This window comes from Bubalus kerabau, chromosome 3 (genome assembly GCF_029407905.1).
Source record: "Bubalus kerabau isolate K-KA32 ecotype Philippines breed swamp buffalo chromosome 3, PCC_UOA_SB_1v2, whole genome shotgun sequence".
NCBI classification, from domain to species: domain Eukaryota; kingdom Metazoa; phylum Chordata; class Mammalia; order Artiodactyla; family Bovidae; genus Bubalus; species Bubalus kerabau.
Window position 1 is genome coordinate 185,696,494 of NC_073626.1, and position 20,033 is coordinate 185,716,526.

Here is a 20,033-nt window from a genome sequence, read left to right on the forward strand (position 1 = left end):
CTATTTCTTCTTTGATTATCTACAGCAAGATTTGTATTTTTATTAAAGTTATCATAATGCAAAATTATGGAAGATGCTGCCTGACAAGGTCATTTCCAGCAATGGTAGATTATTTTGCCTTTTAGCAGATGTCTAATCAGAACTTTACTGCATTAAAAAATTAAAATTAAAAAATATATTTCTAACTTTTAATAATGTATTGCTTTCTTCAACTAAATTTTAGGATCGCAATATATAAAATAAGTAAAAATAGAGTTTCTCTAGTTGAAATGGGGTGAGGGATGTTTGAAGTCCCGTTGGTGGACCTCCCAGAAGTGCAATTTAGTGGGTGTTGTAGTCACTATATACCACGAAGCAAGGCTGTGCTATAGCTTTATTTCATTTATTCAGCCAGCAGAAAATACATGTTAGGCAAGGCATTGTTAAAGCCTAAGTAGTAGTCCAAAGACACAGAGATAATTGTCAAGCAGCTTCTGCACACAGGGCTGTAGGATTTTTCTTCTAAAATCGTAGAAAAGGATTTAGGAATAGTAAACTTGAAGAGAAGTAAGTTGCTTACCAGCTTTTGTTTCAGATATCGTGTGTTCAGCCAGCTATGTTTCTTATCATCATTGTGGATTTGGTCGATGATGGAGTTCTGCAGACGGTACCATGGTAAACTGACCAATCGACAAGGAGAAAACTGGGAAAGAAGGAGTACCTTTTAGTTGTAATATGAGTTGAAAAGAACAGTTTAGACACACTGCTTCAAGACCAAGACTGCTGCGATTGTCTCATGAGCTCATTAGAAAAGTTTATACCACTAAACCATGAAACATGAAGAGGCATTACATGTAATTAATCTAGAAATCCTGGAGCCCGGCCAGATTATGTCCTATCGTTGGCACATTAACCAAGCTGGAAGCGTACATAATGAGCGAACAGTCAGGAGTCTGTTTATAGCAAATTGGTGTCAAATAATTGCAAGCTGTGAGGTCACAAAATTGCCATTAAGGATTTATGAAGCCCAGAGTTAGATAATGTGGCTGAGCTGCCAACTGTTTTGAAATGACACCTTCAGAAAAGTGACCCTGCCTTACAGTGGTACCTCTTTTTAAGTGAAAAATTTTAGTGATGTGTAGCTCTCTCAGGTAGGTAAAAAGAACGGCACACTGTGGCTAGAAACTGGAATTGCAGTGAGCAAACACACATTTTTTATGTATGCGGAGATCTGAAAGGTACCACCTGCCCTGACCCCTCGATTCATGCACCCTTCTGATTATGTGTATTTCCTTGTAATTATTTATATGTCTCCTATAGTTAAATTCACTTTTGTTTTTGTACGTTTTAATATATTCTATGTTGGAATGATTAACACAGTCTTGAACTGTGTTTTTATACTTAAAATGAATAGCTATGATTTCCAACCTAAATAAGACTGTGCTGGTGTTTTGTATTTGATGTTTCTAAATTTTATATTTAAAAAGTCGATTTATGTTACTTCACATTGAGAAATATTCCATAGCATGAAAGCCTAAAACCACCAGCTTTTCTTTAGAGGTTGCGTAGTTTGTAACGTGTATAATGATGATGTTATGTAGTAACGTTGTCAGGCTCTTTTGTATTCACCCAGCTTTCTTCCCCATTGTAAGCTCCTCAAAGGGAGAATTTGTGTCTTTTCTTCTCTTTGTGTCTGGTCTGTATTACAGGAAGTTTTCCGTCAGTGCTTCTGACCGACTCAGAGGATGTGATTCTTAGCTATGGGGAACTCTTTATAGTTGGGATTAAATTAATAGCTTGTTACCCTAGAACATCATGAGACTGCCTCGTTTTCATTAAGTCTTTCAGATGGCAGTTCCACACAGGGGTGTTTTCTGGTCACCCTCTAGCGTATCCTGGTACCTGAGGTCCTGTTCTTCAGAGAATTAACCCTGTCTGCAAATACGCTTTTGTTTGTGTTGTTTTCCTCCCCACACTGATACAAACTCTTTGAGATTAAAAGCTTGTGTACTTGATGCCTAGAGCAGTACCAGACATAGCAGTTGTTTAATGGATATTTGTTGACTGACTGGTTTTTGATCGATGTATTTGATCTTAACTTTTCAATTACACTTGCATGTGGATTTTTTCCTGTTCTTTTGCAGTTTTTCAGAAACATTGGAATTGGCAGATGACATGGCCATTGATATTCCCCATATTTGGTTGTACCTTGCTGAACTGGTGACTCCCATGTTAAAAGAAGGCGGAATCTCCATGAGAGAACTCATCACGTAAGTTGTGCTTGTTTCTTTGGATGTATTTCTAGTTAACCTGGCAGAACTCACCAGCTGGATTTTAGCTTAGTGCTGTTTCTTCAGTGCTTTTGGAGACTTTCACACTCAGCCTGTAGCTCTTAAAGGCTTCTAATTTCTATATAAAAATTTTACATTTTTCTAAATTAGAGAAGTGATGGGGGTATAATAGCCCTGTGGTTCATTAATGTTAGACATGGCTTCAGAATCACGTGATTGGAAAGTGATTGCTCCTGGAAGCTTACTGTTAATCTGGCTTTTGTGTCTCTCATTGCTCCAGTGCTGTAAGAATTTCTAGTTCCACGTGATAACCTGTCAGACTGTGGCACCTGCATGGTACCTGCTCAGGCTGTTTTGAAAGAAACTGAGCTGTTAGGCATTCCTAGATTGGGACAGGAATGGGCAATTGTCGCTACACGGTGTGGGCTAGTATTTCTCCCAAAACTGCTCTCATAGTCAGACTCGGCATGCTAGTGTGCCCCTGTGAGGTTCACTAGTGTATTACAGCGCATCAAAGGTTATGGCAGTCCTGTGAACAAAGCAACAAATAAAAATAACTTAGATTTGTTTCAGTCAGCATCACTTCGTTTAATTGACTGTTGAATCCTTTTTTTGAGGAATAATTGTTAATATGCTGTGGAACATAGTTTGTGAAATACTGATTTAGACTATGGGAAAATTGGTTCCTTTCTGTTTCATCCATATTCTAAAGAAAAGCTTCCTTCCTTAAACATATTTCATAAGCAAGCTTCACACCTTCCTGTTACCTAAGGTGCTTCTCTCCTTTCAGCTTAAAGTGGAACTTACATAAACAGAGTAAGTGAGACTGATCTCTGCATTGCTTTTATCACTGAAACAGAGAAAAAGGCAAAACCCAGGAGTTGTAAAGCCTCTTTCCAGCTTCTCAGTGAGGCATAAAAACCCGAGGTCTCTGAACTACTTCTGCTGAAAATTATTACTTTGAGCATGTTCTGGAGCTTGGACTTTCTCGGTATTATTTAGGTTGCACAGTATCTGTTCTTTGGGCACACTTTGTTTGCCTGTTTTTTAAAACAGAGAATTTGTTCAGAGGTACTGAAGCACTACTTGTGTCTTTTACAGAGAATTTTGCAAACCTTTACTTCCTGTTGGAAGAGCTGGAATCTTGATTTCTGAAATATTGCACCTTCTATGCAAACAAATGGTGAGCGTTAACCTTAGTGTTGGACCTAGCAGTGTATTAGGGAGTGTCATGATTTTGATCTTGGTTTATCTGTGAATAACTTGGGCATCGCTGTGTAAGTAATTCTGTTAACTTCTATTATTTGCGGGGGGGAAAAAAGTGAGGTCTCGGGTTCAGTCTAGTTTTTTCCAAAGGTATATTTGCCTTTCTGTTCTCTAGTAATTTGGGAAGAAATTATCTAATCTCAGCTAGATTTGGTAAAATTTAAAGAATCTCAAGATGTGTTTTAATTTGTTTTCTCTTGAAGCAAAATGGCTATATTATTTATACTTTATTATAATAGATTTTGATTAAAACGCCTCCACTTTCAGAGAAAGATGAGATTCATGAAATGATTAATTTTATTATTTTTGGATTAAGGCTAAGTAATCTGATTAGAAATAGGTGGTAAAAATTCACATTGATATCACTTATACATGGAATCTAAAATACAAATGAACTTATCTCTGCGATAGAAACAGACTTTCAGAATAGAGAAGGGGCTTGTGGTTGCCAAGGGGAGGGGGAGATGGGTCGGGAGTCCGGGTTGGCAGACGCAAACTGCTGTGCACATAATGGATAAACAGTGAGGACCTCCTGTATGGCTCAGGGACGTATCAATATCCTGTGATAAACTATAATGGAAAAGGGTATGAAGAAGACCGTGTGTATGTATACATGTAACTGAATCACTTTGCTGTACAGCAGAAATTAACGCAACATGGTAAATTAACTGTACTTCAATAAAATGATTTTTTAATGGAAAAAAAAATAGGTGGTGAAAATGATTCTGCAGGATTGTGAATTTCTATCTTAAAGTTATATTTATTTTAGAATTACTGCATAATTCTCTGCAAAGCCCTTTGCCAGGAATTTAGTCTACAAAGATGACTAAACCTTCAAAGAATTTATAGACTGGAAGGGGAGACGGACAAATCTTAACCAAAAAATTGTGTCCGTGCTATATTAGAGGTTAAGAGGTTTGGAAAAGTGGTATAGCTTCCCAAAGAGGGAGGTGATGTAACTCCTGGGGTGAGAAGCATCAAAACAAAACAACTCCTTTGGAAAGTTCTAGAGTGATTCCTGACTTATTCATACCAGAGCAAGAGATACTGGGATGATAGAATTTACTGTTTTGTAGGCACTGATAAAAACCAAAACAAAACAGCTTATCATTTCTCTGTCTAAATCTGCAGAAGTTCCCCTGTATCTAATTTGTGTGATAATTACTCGTAGATAGGTATACTGAAGAGTCTCATCTCTAGTTCTAGCTGATTATATATTATTAATACCCCTTGCTTGATGGCACTGAAGTTTTTATTGAACCCTAATTTCTAGATCCAGAATTTTCTCCACCTCTTCTACCTATTTGACTTCATCCCTTAAAATTCAAATTCTTGTTAAGATTTATTTGTAGAAACAGAAAGCAGGTTCTCACTTTTCCTAACTAAAACAAAATTCTCATAGAATATAAACTCTGAAATTAACCTAGAGTTAAAATCCTAGCTCTGCCAGGTTACCAGCTGTGCCCTGGGCAAATCAGTCTGTGGAGTAACCAGTACGTGCTCCTTAGATGGCAGTTGCAGCCTCGACGCCCGACGCTTTCCTTTATCACTGTGACTTGGTTCAGGGAGTGGACTTAACCTCCTCATCAGCTTTCCAGCTGACAGCAGCTCTTCTCTGCTGTTTGTTGGGCTCAACCTTGCACTTCTTGCCCTTGAAATAATTCTCATTCCTTGTTCAGGAGCAATGACTTCCTTAATCATTCTCATGTTAAGTAGCATAATGATAACCTACTATGAGGAGGACTTCCAGCAAGGCTTATTGAATAGCTTTAATCACCAATGCATATAGCACTGTTCAGGAAAAGAGACAGTTTTGAATTTATAAGTTGTGTGAATTAAACTCTTTTCAGATGATTATATTTAAAAAAAACACCAAACACCAAGCTTGCCAATCCCCAGATTAGTCATCTCGTAAAAGAAATTATTGAACCTTAATCAGCTGTACTTCACTTTCCACTACATTTATGTACATTTAGACATCTCAGCTTAAAAGCTGAGAATCCTAAGAAATTAACTTCATGTCAACACAAGGAAAAGTTTCAGTTTTTTTAGCCTTCACAGTTTTGCACTCTTGACTTTTTTTTCCTCCTTTCAATGTAGAAGTAAATGAACTGAACTTAATCTCTGTTTTAGAGCCATAAGAAAGTGGGAGCCCTATGGAGGGAGGCTGACCTCAGCTGGAAGGACTTTTTACCAGAAGGGGAAGATGTACATAATTTTCTCTTGGAACAGGTGAGTAGGAGCAAGGTTTATACCTCCTGTTTGATAGTAGTTGGTCTGTTTCTTAGAGGAGCTAAAAGTAATTACATCAATATTCCAGTTATTAAGTGAAAGTTAAAATTGCTCAGTCGTGTCCGACTCTTTGTGACCCCATGGACTGTAATCTGCCAGGCTTCTCTGTCCATGGAATTCTCCAGGCAAGAATACTAGAATGGGTAGCCATTCACTTCTCCAGGGAGTCTTCCCAACCCAGGGATTGAACCCAGGTCTCCTACATAGCAGGCAGATTCTTTACTGTCTAAGTCACTAGGGAAGCCCCCAGTTTTTAAAATTAGACCAAAATAGGAATCATGGTCAAGATGTCATTTTAAGTCTATACTTTAAGGCCACTTTACCCTCAAAAAGACTCGTGTTTCCTAAGGAGAAATATTTTCTGATCTCTTGTCGGACGGAACCAATCACAGTTCTCATCTGGGAACTTTTAAGAACCTCATGGCTTTTTGTCTATGCATTCATTAGATGATAAATAAAAAAGATTTAAGAAATTAGACACATTTTGAAAACAAGTTACATGTATCCATGAACCAGGAATGAAATCAATAAATAAAGCAGGGGTGATAGGGTTAAAGCTGCAAGTCTTCTGAGCTCTGGGTCTGAAAGCAGAAACAAGTCAGAAGTTATTTCTGTAGGGTAATAGCCCCTTACAAGGTACAAGTTTGGAGACAGGCTTACTGCATGTCACTAAGTGGAAAATCGATAAATAAGTGTTAGGAAGATAGGTACAGTCTTATAGACAGAACCTTAGCTAAGCTGCCTACTGACTTAGTAACTGGATCCAAAAATCCACAATAAGGCAGAAGGCTCCACAATCAATATAATCTGGTCCTAAAACAAAAAAAATTATTCTCAAAATTATCCTGCAAATCAAAATCCTAAAACATCTGAGGAAAATAACTGCTAAGATAGCCTACAAATTCAGCAATAAGGAGAAAAAAGTCACTCTTAGGTTAAAAGAAAATAATAAAGCAATCTGAAAATGATTTTAAAGCATGTATATTTTAAGTTGGATAAAGATATTAGATTCACAGTGGATTTTAGCTTTCTTTTGGTTTTAAACTAGATATACTAAGGAGCACTCCTGCCATGATAATAAGAGCCTACATAAGGCATAATTTGTCTTTCATTGCTGGGATAATAGAACATGGAAAAAACTTCCAAGTAACAAAAAGAATAATGGGGGGAAAAGCCAAAGATGAAATCTGAATTCTGAGCAGTAAGCACATGTGAGAATCCCCATGGACAGAGAAGCCTGGTGGGCTTCTCTTCACAAGCACATGTAAAGGGCACGTTGCCTAATCCCACCTGAAGTGCTCCCAAAGGTCCAGAAGAAGCTGACATGGCCCTAGTTCAGTAGTAACCCAGCTCCACGAAGCACTGAACCAAAATGCTCTTTGGAGAAAACACCCTCAACTTACCTCTTATTTTCTACAAATTAATAGTTTCCAAATGTATGAGTTAATACTTAGAGTTCATGTAACATATAATGAAATAAGTAACCAAGAATGAGAGTAAACAGGCCATACATGCAGGATTTATACTCTGGAGACTTGAAATAATAGAATGATAACTCATAATATCGGAGAAGGCAATGGCACCCCACTCCAGTACCCTTGCCTGGAAAATCCCATGGATGGAGGAGCCTGGTAGGCTGTAGTCCATGGAGTCATGAGAGTCATACATGACAGAGCAACTTCACTTTCACTTTTCCCTTTCATGCATTGGAGAAGGAAATGGCAGTCCACTCCAGTGTTCTTGCCTGGAGAATCCCAGGGACCGGGGAGCCTGGTGGGCTGCCATCTATGGGGTCGCAAAGAGTCGGACATGACTGAGCGACTTAGCAGCAACTCATAATATAAAATAACACTATTTTATAAAGAGGAGTCACAAAAAGGAGCAAAGATGATTGGGCAGATATAAAAAGAGAAGAAACTAGGTAGAATTCTGATAGATGTTAATAAAATTTAGGGGCTAGAAAGAGAAAGTCTATAATGTGTCTAATTGGAATCCTAAAAGGGAAAATAGAATGGAGAAGAGTCATTATTTAAAGAGATTGTGGCTAAGACTTTTCCAGAACTGAAAAATATGTGAATCTGTAGAAAGCATATGTATACCACGTAGGATAGTTACATTTTAGTGAAACTGCATAATATCAAGAAAGAAAAAAAGAAAAGATTTTAAAGTAGCTAGAAAGAAGCAGCATATTATCTCCAAAGGAAAAACAAATTTTGTAATAACAGCAATGAAAACCCAATTGTATACTGTCAATCAAAGTGTTACAAAGATGACAATAAAAGATGGTGGAGTCATTTTAATGTACTGAGAAAATGAGTTAATCTAGAGTTGACTTCCAAATAAGCTAACCTTTAAGAGGAAGAAGGGCAACATATATTTAGAAACTTAGTAGTACACTTCTAAATAACCCATGAGTCAAATAAATCATAAAAGATATTTTTAAAATATTTTATACTGGATGAAGGTGAAAACACAGCCCATAAAAATTTGTGGGATACAACTAAAGCAGTATTAGAGTGAAGTTTTAGCACTGAACACCTGATGTAGAAAGAAGTAAGGTCACAAATCATTAACTTCAGCTTTAACCTTACAAAATTAGAAAAAGGAAGAGCAAATAAAACTCAAAAGGAGATAACAAAAATCAGAGCAGAAATCAGTGAAAGAGAAGAACAATAAAGAAGAGTCACTGAAGTCAAAAGCTGGTTCTTTGAGAAGATAAAGTTGATAAACCTCTAGCGAAACTAATCAGGAAAAATAAAAGATAAGGCACAAATTTCTAATAAAAAGAATGAGAGAGGTGACATTGTACGAATTCTACACGTAATAACATAAACACATCAACTTAGTTGAAATGAGTAAATTTCTTGAGCAAGAAGAAGCTAATAGAGCAAGAAGAAAAACAGATAACATGAGTATGAAAGAAATTTTAGTAGTTAAAAATGTCCCCACAAAAAACACTCCAGGCTCGGATGAGTTCACCGATGAGTTCTACCAAACGTTAAAGGAAAAAGTAATGCCAGTTTTGCAAAACTTTCATACTAATTCTTCTAAAGCTTGAACAGGAGAGACCATTTTCCAACTCATTCTATGAGGCCAGCATCACATTGATAACAAGACTGAACAAAGGCATTTCAAGAAAAGAGAACTATAGACTAATTCCTAATTAACATAGAGAAAATTTTGTTGACTAAATTTGTTGTCAAAATTTGCACAAGTCACATCTAACAACAACAAAAAAACATGATACATCATAACCAGGTAGGTTTGTCACAGGAATATAAGGTTAATTTAAAATTATAAAACCAATGTATGGATATAGAAAAGATGAAGAAGAAAGAAGATCCAGAGTTAGCCCCTCTGCTGAAACAGCTGTTGAGCTGGGACAGTTAGACAGATATTTTGAAATTACGGAGTCGAGTGGAACAAATGCACTACCAGAACCAGGACAATGCTTGATGAAAAAAGAGTGTGGTAAATTTCAGGGATTTTGGAATTTTGCCTAGAGACCTAGCAGCCTCCAGCTCTGTGGTAGATAGCTGAAAGGACAATCGTTCTGTCTTCTGGTGCCAGATAGAGCAATAACGACCTTGTCCTGCAAAGGCTGGTGCTCTGTCTGTTAATCTGCCACCGCTTCACCAGGGACCCACCTCAGGACCTGGATGTTGTTTCCACCCCTCATTCTGAAGCGGCTTCTCAGACAGGGTCTGTTATAGAAGCTTAAACTGAACACACCTGAGTCTCCGCCATACCTCTCTCTTTCTCCTCGGATCCAGATGGTCACTGAGATTTCTGAAAAGTCACTGGCTGACAGCGGAGATAGTGGATCAGAGATTTCAGTAATCACACAAAAGAAGGAATATGGTCCTGGTCAGAAAGGCACTAAATAAACACATAACTACAACATCAGCAGTTCCTAGGTAAAAGAGAGAATCTGATGTCCAGACTTAGCACATTGCAAGGTCTGGTTTTCAACAAAAAAATTGTCAAGTATGCAAAGAAACAGGAAAATACAGCTCTTTCAAAGGGAAAAAAGAAACTGGCAGAAAGCATCCCTGGGGAAGCCCAAACATTGGGCTTACTAGACAAGGGCTTTAACTGTGCTCCAGTTACTAAAGAAAACCATGGAAGAGGAAATAAAGGAAATCAGAATGATGAACTGAACAAGCTGGGAGTACCAGTAAAGAGGTAGAAATTATAAAAAGGAACCAAATAGAAACTGAAAAGTGACAACAGCCGAAATGAAAAATTAACTAGAATGTTTCAGCAGCAGGTTTGAACAGACGAATCAATCAGTGAACTTGAAAACAGCACAGTTGAAATTGCTCAGTCAGGAATCACTGATTCAACACTGATTTACTATGATGAAAATCCATCTTTAATATTTGCAGATACACCTTTTATTAATTGTTTTCCCAATGAAATTTCTGGCATTGTTACATGAAACTGAATATCATTGAATTTTTAAAAGTGTCCCTATAGTTTATTTTTTAAAAAGCTTTTAATTATAATACATATTGAAAAATTAATCCATTTAACATATAAAAGGCTTTAAAAGAAGAAATTACTCAGTTTGAGGAGCAGAAAGAAAAAAGAATCCAGAAAAATGAAGAGTCTAAGGACTTAGGGGACAGCATCAAGCATTGTCGGTATATCATAACGGAGCCCCAGAGAAGAGAGAAAGGAACAGAAGAAAATATTTAAAGAAATAATGGTTGAAAATTTCCCAAATGAATTTCAACAAACTCCAAGCAGGATAAACTCAGTTTCACAAGATACAGTGAAACTTTTGAAAGACAAAAACAAAGAAGAAATAGCAAAAGCATCAAGAGGAAAAGTGACTCATCGCATACAAAGAAGCCTACAAATAAAATTAACAGCCAGTTTCTCATCAGAAACTATGATAGTGGGAGACATTGGAATGATATACTTAAAGTTCTAGAATTTAAAGACTGTTAATATATCTGCAATGTTTCCTACAAAAGTGAGGAAGATATGAAGACATTCCCAGATAAAGACTACGTTAGTTAGTTAGACCTGCTGTCCTAAACTGAGCCTTTCAGGTTGACGCAAAGGGACACTGGGAGGTAACCCGCAGCCGTGCGAGGAAACGGGGGTGACTGGCAACGGTGGCCCACAGATAAATGCAGATCAGCGGTGTTTTGTTCTCCATTTGTAACTCCTTTCTGTTTACTGAATGATTATGATTTAAAAGGCAAATCCATAAAATAATAAATACGTGTTAATGGGCATACATTGAATAAAGATATAACTTATGAAAGCAGCTGCATAAGGATGATTTCTCATGGAATTCCCGTGAGGCCCAGCGATTGTGCTTCTAGGAGTGTGTACAAGAGAAAGGAAAACGTGTGGCCCCCTTATTTGAAGTCAGATAAACCTGGGTTCAGATTCCAGTTTTCTCCCACTTAAGACTTTAAAATTACTTGGTTTCTCTAAGCCTCAGATTCCTTACCTATGAAATGCTTATTATAATATGTCTTACAGAACTTACATGAGGATTAAAAAAGAATGTTTAAGAAGCACTGAGCATAGAGGAACTCAGTCAACTATGCATAATGTTGTTATTTATAAAAATGTTTAGAAAACAGAAAAATGAGGCTTCAGAAAACTTGGCCATCCTTACCTTGACTTTTAGCTTTCTTCTAAAATGGCTGATGTAATGCCCTTTTTCTGGGAACCCTAGTACATTCTATAAGAGATAGTGATGAGCTGATCCATAAATTTGAAGACCAGCCTTCTAGGTTCTAGGAAGATTAGATGGCTTGCACAGAAACACAGGGATTCTGAGGGATAAATGTTTCTCTCCAGTGAACAAGCTAAACTTCACAGCTCACCACTGACTTCGTTCAGTTCAGTCGCTCAGTTGTGTCCGACTCTTTGCAACCCCATGAACTGCAGCACGCCAGGCCTCCCTGTCCATCACCAACTCCCGGAGTTCACTGAGACTCACGTCCATCGAGTCAGTGATGCCATCCAGCCATCTCATCCTCTGTCGTCCCCTTCTCCTCCTGCCCCCAATCCCTCCCAGCATCAGAGTCTTTTCCAATGAGTCAACTCTTCGCATGAGGTGGCCAAAGTACTGGAGTTTCAGCTTTAGCATCATTCCTTCCAAAGAAATCCCAGGGCTGATCTCCTTCAGAATGGACTGGTTGAATCTCCTTGCAGTCCAAGGGACTCTCAAGAGTCTTCTCCAACACCACAGTTCAAAAGCATCAATTCTTCGGTGCTCAGGCTTCTTCGCAGTCCAACTCGCACATCCATACATGACCACAGGAAAAACCATAGCCTTGACTAGACAAACCTTTCTGTCTCTGCTTTTGAATATGCTATCTAGGTTGGTCATAACTTTCCTTCCAAGGAGTAAGCGTCTTTGAATTTCATGGCTGCAGTCACCATCTGCAGTGATTTTGGAGCCCCAAAAAATAAAGTCTGACACTGTTTCCACTGTTTCCCCATCTATTAACCATGAAGTGATGGGACCAGATGCCATGATCTTCATTTTCTGAACGTAGAGCTTTAAGCCCACTTTTTCACTCTCCTCTTTCACTTTCATCAAGAGGCTTTTTAGTTCCTCTTCACTTTCTGCCATAAGGGTGGTGTCATCTGCATATCTGAGGTTATTGATATTTCTGACTTCATTAGGCCATGGTAAAGACTCACTTTCACATTTTTAGATCATTTTATTTATGAGCAGTGTAATTAATGTTTAACTTTGCCATTAATGTTAGTTGCTCTTAGACCTCCAATTGTCTGTGTAGGTGTAGGGTAGGTTAAAGAGGTATTCTGTATAGGTATCCTAACATCTAAAGTAATGTTGAAACAAATTTGGAGAATGTTTCAGGTTATGAAAAATCAGTTGCCTGTTCTTAAAAGAACTTATGGCCATCATCTTGTGATTTTGTATGTATATTGAAATGTGATAGTTAACGCATTTATCAACGTTGAATCAGAAAAATTGTGATACTGAATAATGTTTCTGAAGCTTTATAGGAATATGTTATTTAAAGGTGGTACAAAAGATAATTAAAACAATGAATTTTTTTCACAGAATTCCAGGTAATTTTTGATTTGTGGATCCAAGGAGGATATAGGAATATATATGAGTCTTCTATGATATTAGAGAAAAATTTGTAAATAGTCTTTAGTATTTTAATCTTTATGGGTTTTACATGGAGAAGCTGTATAAAGCAAAGCATACTTATATACCTCATGGCCTTATACCCTAGAAAATGAAATATCACTTTGATTATTGATTTTTTTTTAATACCAAAGAGTTAAACAGTCATGGCATCATTTTTCACACTTGGATTCAGAATGGTCAGGAGGTGTTTGAAGGACTTGACAAAACTAAAGGTACAGAGTTTTCGACAGCTGCTCTGTGGCGATAGTGATGTTAATCATAGGCTGCCTTGCTGGTACACCTGCCCTGCCTTAGAGCTGTGTCACAGCTGAGAGCAAGACTGAAGCACCCACAGGTATGAGGTTAAATGAAATAAGCAAAGAGAAAGACAAACACCGCCTGATTTCACTTACACGTGGGAGCCACAAAACAAATAAAAACCCATAGACTGAGCGAAGAGGTAGGTGGTTGCCAGAGCAGAGGGATTGGCAGAGGTGAAATAGGTGAAGGGGGGCGTCAAGAGGTACAAACTTCCAGTTACAAAATAAGCAAGTTATGGGAGTGTGTAATGTGCAGCTTGGAGAGTACAGTCAGTAGCATTGTACTGCCTTTGTGAGGTGACAGAGAATGGCTGGGCTTACTGCGGTGGTCATTTCACAGTGTATACAGAAGTCAGGTCACTGTACTGTACACTTGAATCTAATATTGTGGATCAGACATACTGAAAATGAAGACTGAAGCTCAGAATGTTTTGGAAGAAAAGTAGGCTTGTTTTTAAGAAGAATCAGAGATACTCAGTATAAAAAAAAATGGTATATTCAGAAGAATAATGCATTTAGAATCTTTCAGAACTATAAATACAGAATGGCTTCTGCTAATCATTTTGATTCCACATGAAATAGAAGAGATAGCCCATGACTTTGTTTTCTTCACAGGGTGATAATGTTGAATTGTTTTCATATGTTTAACTTTGTATGTTTCAGAAGTTGGACTTTTTAGAGTCTGACAGTTCCTGTTCCTCCGAAGCACTTTTGAAGAAAGAACTCTCTGCCGAAGAGCTGTATAAGCGACTCGAGAAACTCATTATTGAGGACAAGGCAAATGATGAACAGATCTTTGACTGGGTAGAGGTATAAAGACTAAAGATTCATAGTCTTTTATAAAGTCAAGTAAAAATATTCAGAAAATAAGCCATTTTTCTGGGTCTCTCATTAGTTTAGTACATACACTACATTTTACCATTCAAAAATATGCATTTCTTTCTCATGTTCTCACATTTTAGATACTATCTTGGATAAAATTAATAAGCAATACATAATTATTATGAAATGTGCTGGCTTACCTTTTCATAACATACCTTAAAGTCTTGTGTTGTAGAGTCCATTGATCACATATGTCTGTATTTAACTTGTTACTGTATTCCTTTAAATATTAACTTTTGTTTATGTAGATGTGTTTTATTTGTGCACATGTTCATGGAATCATATACTAATCCCAGTTGAAAGAAAGCCATAGGGGGCTAATCTAGTTCTCTCTGTCTTGTATAACTCTTTTGTAGTTCTTCTAATGGGTTGTTGTTTCTTTAACCATTTCCAGGCGTTGAGAAATAATGAAGCTTCTTATAATTTTTTTAACCTATTTTCCCTCCTGTCTTTGGGATAGTCTATCACCTCACCTAATTGGGAATATTTTTTTAAGTAATTTATAATAGCCAATAGGATATATTCCTGACTCCTCCTCCAGGTTCTTTCATTCCTTCTTAAAAACTTGGTATCCAGGCCCTTGTTTGGTTATTCTCATACAAACATAACCTGCATTTTGAATACGCCTCTCAAAGTGGCACGTGTGAACTGAGCATGCTCATCTGCAGTGGTCCAGCAGTACAGAGTTAGGTGGTGCTTCAGCGTTCTTTGTTTTCTTCTTTAACCTGTGCTTCTGGCAGACTCACCACAGTGAACCCAAACCAGTCCATTCAGTCTTGTAGTGTTCACTCATTTATATTCTACAGGTCAGTCATTTCTTTCATGCCAAACTTATACATTTGATTTTTGAGCCAAAATAGTGTTTTAAACATTTAGTTCTATTTAGATTTATCTTCTTAAATTAGACACTTTTTTAGAGGTCTTGTCAGTACATTTTGGATTCTAATTTGGTCATCCATTTTGCTTGCCATCTTTTTCACTCTGTATCGTTTTCACTTTGCATTTGATTACTATGTCAACTTTGCACTCACTCAAGTTATGGGGAAAGTGTGTGAGTAGAGTAGGACCAAGGACAAAGCAGCATACTTTTTAGGACCAGATCTCATCGCCATCCCGGTGGACATTTCAGCTGTTAACTTGTTTATTATTACAAGGGAATACCTATTATAATTTGTCAGATGTCTTGCTAAACTCTGGAAAAGTTAAAGCTCTATCCATCGGGGCTGCCATATGGTGATCATATCAGAAAAGGAGAGGAGGGTAGTTTAGCATGAGTTGGTTTTCTTTGTCCTTATTTATTCTTAGCATAACCATCTCTTTCCTCTGTAAGACTTTAAAACCATTCATATGATAGTTTGTTGTAGATTTTAGGATAGAATTAGTATCAGGCTTTCTGGTATATTATTGACCTCAGATACCTTCTTTTATGTTTTAGAAGTCAGGTCAGTATTTGCATACTGAACATCATTCTCTTTCATTTCAGCAGTTTGGTCTTTTATTTCTCATATATTGCCAAATGATGCTGTTTTCACCTCTTCATCCACGTTGGGCCCTACTTTTTTAAATAATCGTATTTATTTAGCTTATCCCAGACCAACAGTTATTCTCCTTAAAAATAAGACAAAGGGTAAATTTTAATGAATGTAAATGATACCTAATAAAGGTGAATTTTAAAAAAGGATCAAGGAAACAAAAACATCACCATGGTCACTGAGCGCACGGCACATCTAAGCTGCTTGTTGCTGTAGATCTGATGCTACTACTATACAGTGATCTGACTTTGCTTATCGTTTCCAGTTAGCAGACCCATTTTCCTTATTGTTCTTGCACGTTTTTGTTAATATCTTTGCTTCATCTTTAGTGTTCTTGATACTTTTCTTCATGTCTTTTCTGTTCTTGAATACTAGAATTACAGTGTCTGGCTTTATTTGGTAGAAAAGATACACAGTTCATTTCTTTGAAATGGAAGAGACAGTCACATGGTTTCAAAGTGTTATCATCTATCAGTAATTACATCTAGCTGTTGGTGATGGACAGGGAGGCCTGGCATGCTGCGATTCATGGGGTCGCAGAGTTGAACACGACTGAGCAACTGAACTGAACTGAATTTGTTTTTCTCCGATTCTGCTTGAAATCTGATCCTTTGGGGATTTTATACTCAGCTGAAATGGCTCTAAAACCTGTTTATAAAGTATTGTTGAGCCAAAGAGTAATGGTGTGTTTTTATTCTCTCATTTATTCAAAAATAATTGTTCAGACTTTGCAGAAGTAATTTCCAGGGCTAGACCAGCCTTGGCTTCAGCCTGTATATTATTTAAAGAGGTACACGAGCATGAACCATATAAAACATAAACCATTGTGAAATCTTTCTACACAGCTCTTACCCCACGTTATTCTCAGCCTTAGCTATTAGCAATACCACCACATGTTTCTCGTCCTGTGGGACGAGATCAGTAGCAAAAGGTGGCCTGGCCCTCTGTGTTCAGCTCTGCCAGTATCCTGCAGAGCTAGCCATCTGACTTGTTAACCCCTCTTAACTCTGCGTTCAAGAAACCACCAGTTCCTCCCAAGTGATATATGTGAGGTTAGGTATTCAGCAAAGAGAGAGATACTGGTTAATCTACATCAGTTCTAAAATTCATAAACATTAAACTGATCTCTAAATATCTTTGAAATTCTTAGCTTTCTAACATATACCTTTTTAAATGGCATTTTTAATTTTTTCCTAGCCAGTTATTTTAAAAATGACTCAGTAGAAAATACTATGCTGTGCTATGGTATTCTAAGCTATTAAAAGAAGCTGAGATAAGCATTAATTCTGTTCACAGGCATAAGGAACATAAACTCTGGAAAGTATTTGAAATGCCTAGAAAATGGCTGCGTTTGTGTGTTTTCTCCTTTTGCTTCTTATCTGGTTTAGTGTAGTATTTTATAGCAAAAAGATAAGATCTTAAGAGAAATAAACTAAAAAAATAAGGTGGAGGTTCATTTACTCTATTTAACTTACCTCTGAATACGTGTTTTTGCCATCCTCAGAAAAGAGGAACAGTTATCTCACCACTACCTGAGGTGTTTATTTGAGGTAATTCTGGACATTAGCCTCTAATTCACAGTAAAATTAAGATGAAAAAGCAGTGTTAGCACACCTAAAAACAGTTGCATACTCCTGAGCAAAGTGGCCTGAAAATACTCTAGTTGAGGAGGAGTTGTTCCTTCAGCTTTGTAGATTTGGATAGACCATCATAAGATGGCTTATTTATTGAAAAGGGAAGATGCTTTTAAACAGTTGTGCTTCCGAATGTGTATAGTTCACAGCACTGTTTAACTGAATGAACAAAGGATACGGAGTGGTCAGCTCCCCGGAAGCAAAGTACTGCTACGTGGAGCACTTTCAGGGAGAACTGGCGATAGTCCCAGTATTTCCTGGTGAATCAGAAGACTAATTTCTACTAAAAAGTTGAATGGGATCTCATGTGCCCTTAGTGCAAGATGAAGCCTGGTTTAGGGGAAAATAATATCTCTGGTGTGCCAAGGGTACCTTTAACTATTCTATTTACTTTGGATTGCAGGCTAATCTAGATGAAAGCCAGATGAGTTCACCTACATTCCTTAGAGCTTTAATGACAGCCGTCTGTAAAGCAGCTATTATAGGTAAGTAGTATTTCTGAAGGCAACATCTGAAAATCCCCCGTATGTCAGCTGCTGACGACGTGGGTCAGAGTTTACATTACCTTTAACGGTTGCACTGTAAAGCTCAGTTCCTGTGCCAAATGAATGCCATTTCTGCCTGCCATGCCTGGCTTCTTGGGCCGCGGGCGCAGATAGCTGCTCTGCCTGCAGCGAGCCGGGATGTGAGAGCTGCTGGGGGCCTTCTGTTCCGCAGTTCAGCGGGAAGCTGGCGCCTGCTCCTGAGGCTGTTTGCTGTGTGGACTTTTCCTTTACTTCTCACCTCCAATATTCAAAGGCTCCCCTGCCTTCCATTCACGAGTTAAAATGAACAATTTGAATATTCTTGTCCAGTGTCACTAATCTCCAAAGAAAAGCCACTTGATGTAAATTCATGTGTGGGGAAAGAAAATACCAATTATTTCTCCTGTTTTATGTTGACCTGATAAGACAATATTATTGAATGTTTATGAATTACATAGATAGGAGTCAGATTAGTGGAGACTCTAAATGGTCCAAGCTGCACGTAGTTTTTACTAATGCTTAATGAGATCATCCACTTGGTCTTGGATTAAAGTCCACATTTCTGTCACTGAAACAGAAAAAAAAATCTATCAGCTGAAAAGTTGTTCAGAATTATTATAGAGACGGCTTCACGATTCAAGCTTTTCTGTCAGACGCCCGACGGCGGGTGCACTGCCGCAGCGGGTCCCCGTCCTGCTGGTGCGGGGGCCTCCCTGGCGGCTCAGGCCTGCGGCCTACCGATGCAGGAGACGTGGGCTCAGTATTCTCTCCTGGAGGATTCCATGGACAGAGGAGCCTGGCGGGCTACAGTCCATGGGGTTGAAAGGGAGTCAGACAGGACTGAATGACTCCACAGTAGCCACAACTGCTAGTAATAATACAACGGTTCTAATTCTTTTACCTTTCTTAAGAGATTTAAATGAACTCTCTGTTTAATTTCTCTTTAATTTCCTTTTTAATGTTGTTTTTATGGTTTGGAATGTCATGAGACCGCTGTCCCTGTTTAATTATGATTAAAGATAGAGAACCGAGTGCACTACTCTTGAGGGAGCCCAGCACTCTAAATCCATCCCCCTCCATACTTTTGTTTATTTGTTTGTTTCGGGAAGAATTTCATGGATTCTCCTGGTGGTCCAGTGGTTGGGACTTCGCCCTCCAGTGCAGGGGGTGTGGATTCGACCCCTGATTGGGGAGCTAGGATCCCACATGCCTCAAGAGCAGACAACCAAAACGTAAAACAGCAGCAGTGTTATAACAAATTCAGCAAAGTTGTTTTGTTCTGTTTTTAATTAAAATTTTAGAAAATTTGGCGTTTCAAAATTCCTTGCAGGGTCATATATGTCTTAGTGATTCAGAAAACTGAAAACAGCTGTGTGTGTGAATGCTCAGTTCTTCTGTCTCTTCCAGCCGACTGTTCGACCTTCCGAGTGGACACTGCTGTTATCAAGCAGAGAGTGCCGATCTTACTCAAGTACCTAGACTCAGATACAGAGAAGGAACTGCAAGCACTTTATGCACTACAAGCATCAATAGTAAAACTTGATCAACCTGCCAGTAAGTCTCCCTCTTGCTACAGTTAACCCAGCTGAAGGGCGAGGCTTATCCAGGGCAACACTCGAGAGACGGTTTGATGGGCTCTAAACAGTAGGCAATAGCAGCATCCTCAGTGACAAAACTCAGCCTGTAACTTTGATAAACATGAATGTTTTTAAGTGGTTGACTTTTATGAGAAAATGACAAGAAGACTAGTTAATATTATTCATATTATCTGAGGAGATTTAATCCTCATTCTCGGGCACGTCTGTCTTATAAGAATCTCTGCCATGATGGAAATGTATCTGTCACGCGGTACATGACAGCCATGAAGCACTCGTGTCAGTCAAGCACTTAAATGTGGCTACTGTGACTAAGGAACGGAGCTTAAAATACTAAGTGTCAGCGGCCCCATGTGGTCAGCGGCTACCCTGTTGCGCAGTGCAGGTCCAGGGCAGGCGGCGTTAGCCTCTGTGCAGTACAGCTTTTCACCTTCTTGGTCCCAGGCCTTGATAATGAAAGAGGGTGATCCTTGTCAGAGTCCTCAGATACCCAGCAAAGACATGAAGGCATTTTAGACTAATTTTAAGTTAAGAGTTATAGTTAATTCTGGCTAACCAGACAAATAAGGTAACCCGAACA

General features: G+C 38.2%; 1 protein-coding gene across 18 annotated transcripts in view; it reads left to right on the forward strand.

Annotated features, from left to right (window-relative positions):
* EIF4G3 (eukaryotic translation initiation factor 4 gamma 3) overlaps window positions 1-20,033 on the forward strand; it is a 350,697-nt gene that overhangs the window by 328,746 nt on the left and 1,918 nt on the right. For all 18 annotated transcript variants that reach the window (XM_055574250.1, XM_055574252.1, XM_055574253.1 and 15 more), the window contains 6 exons: window positions 2,124-2,249; window positions 3,372-3,453; window positions 5,670-5,768; window positions 13,950-14,096; window positions 17,738-17,819; window positions 19,266-19,412. In XM_055574250.1, coding sequence (XP_055430225.1) covers window positions 2,124-2,249; window positions 3,372-3,453; window positions 5,670-5,768; window positions 13,950-14,096; window positions 17,738-17,819; window positions 19,266-19,412 — 683 coding nt within the window. The remainder of the gene's footprint in view (window positions 1-2,123; window positions 2,250-3,371; window positions 3,454-5,669; window positions 5,769-13,949; window positions 14,097-17,737; window positions 17,820-19,265; window positions 19,413-20,033) is intronic.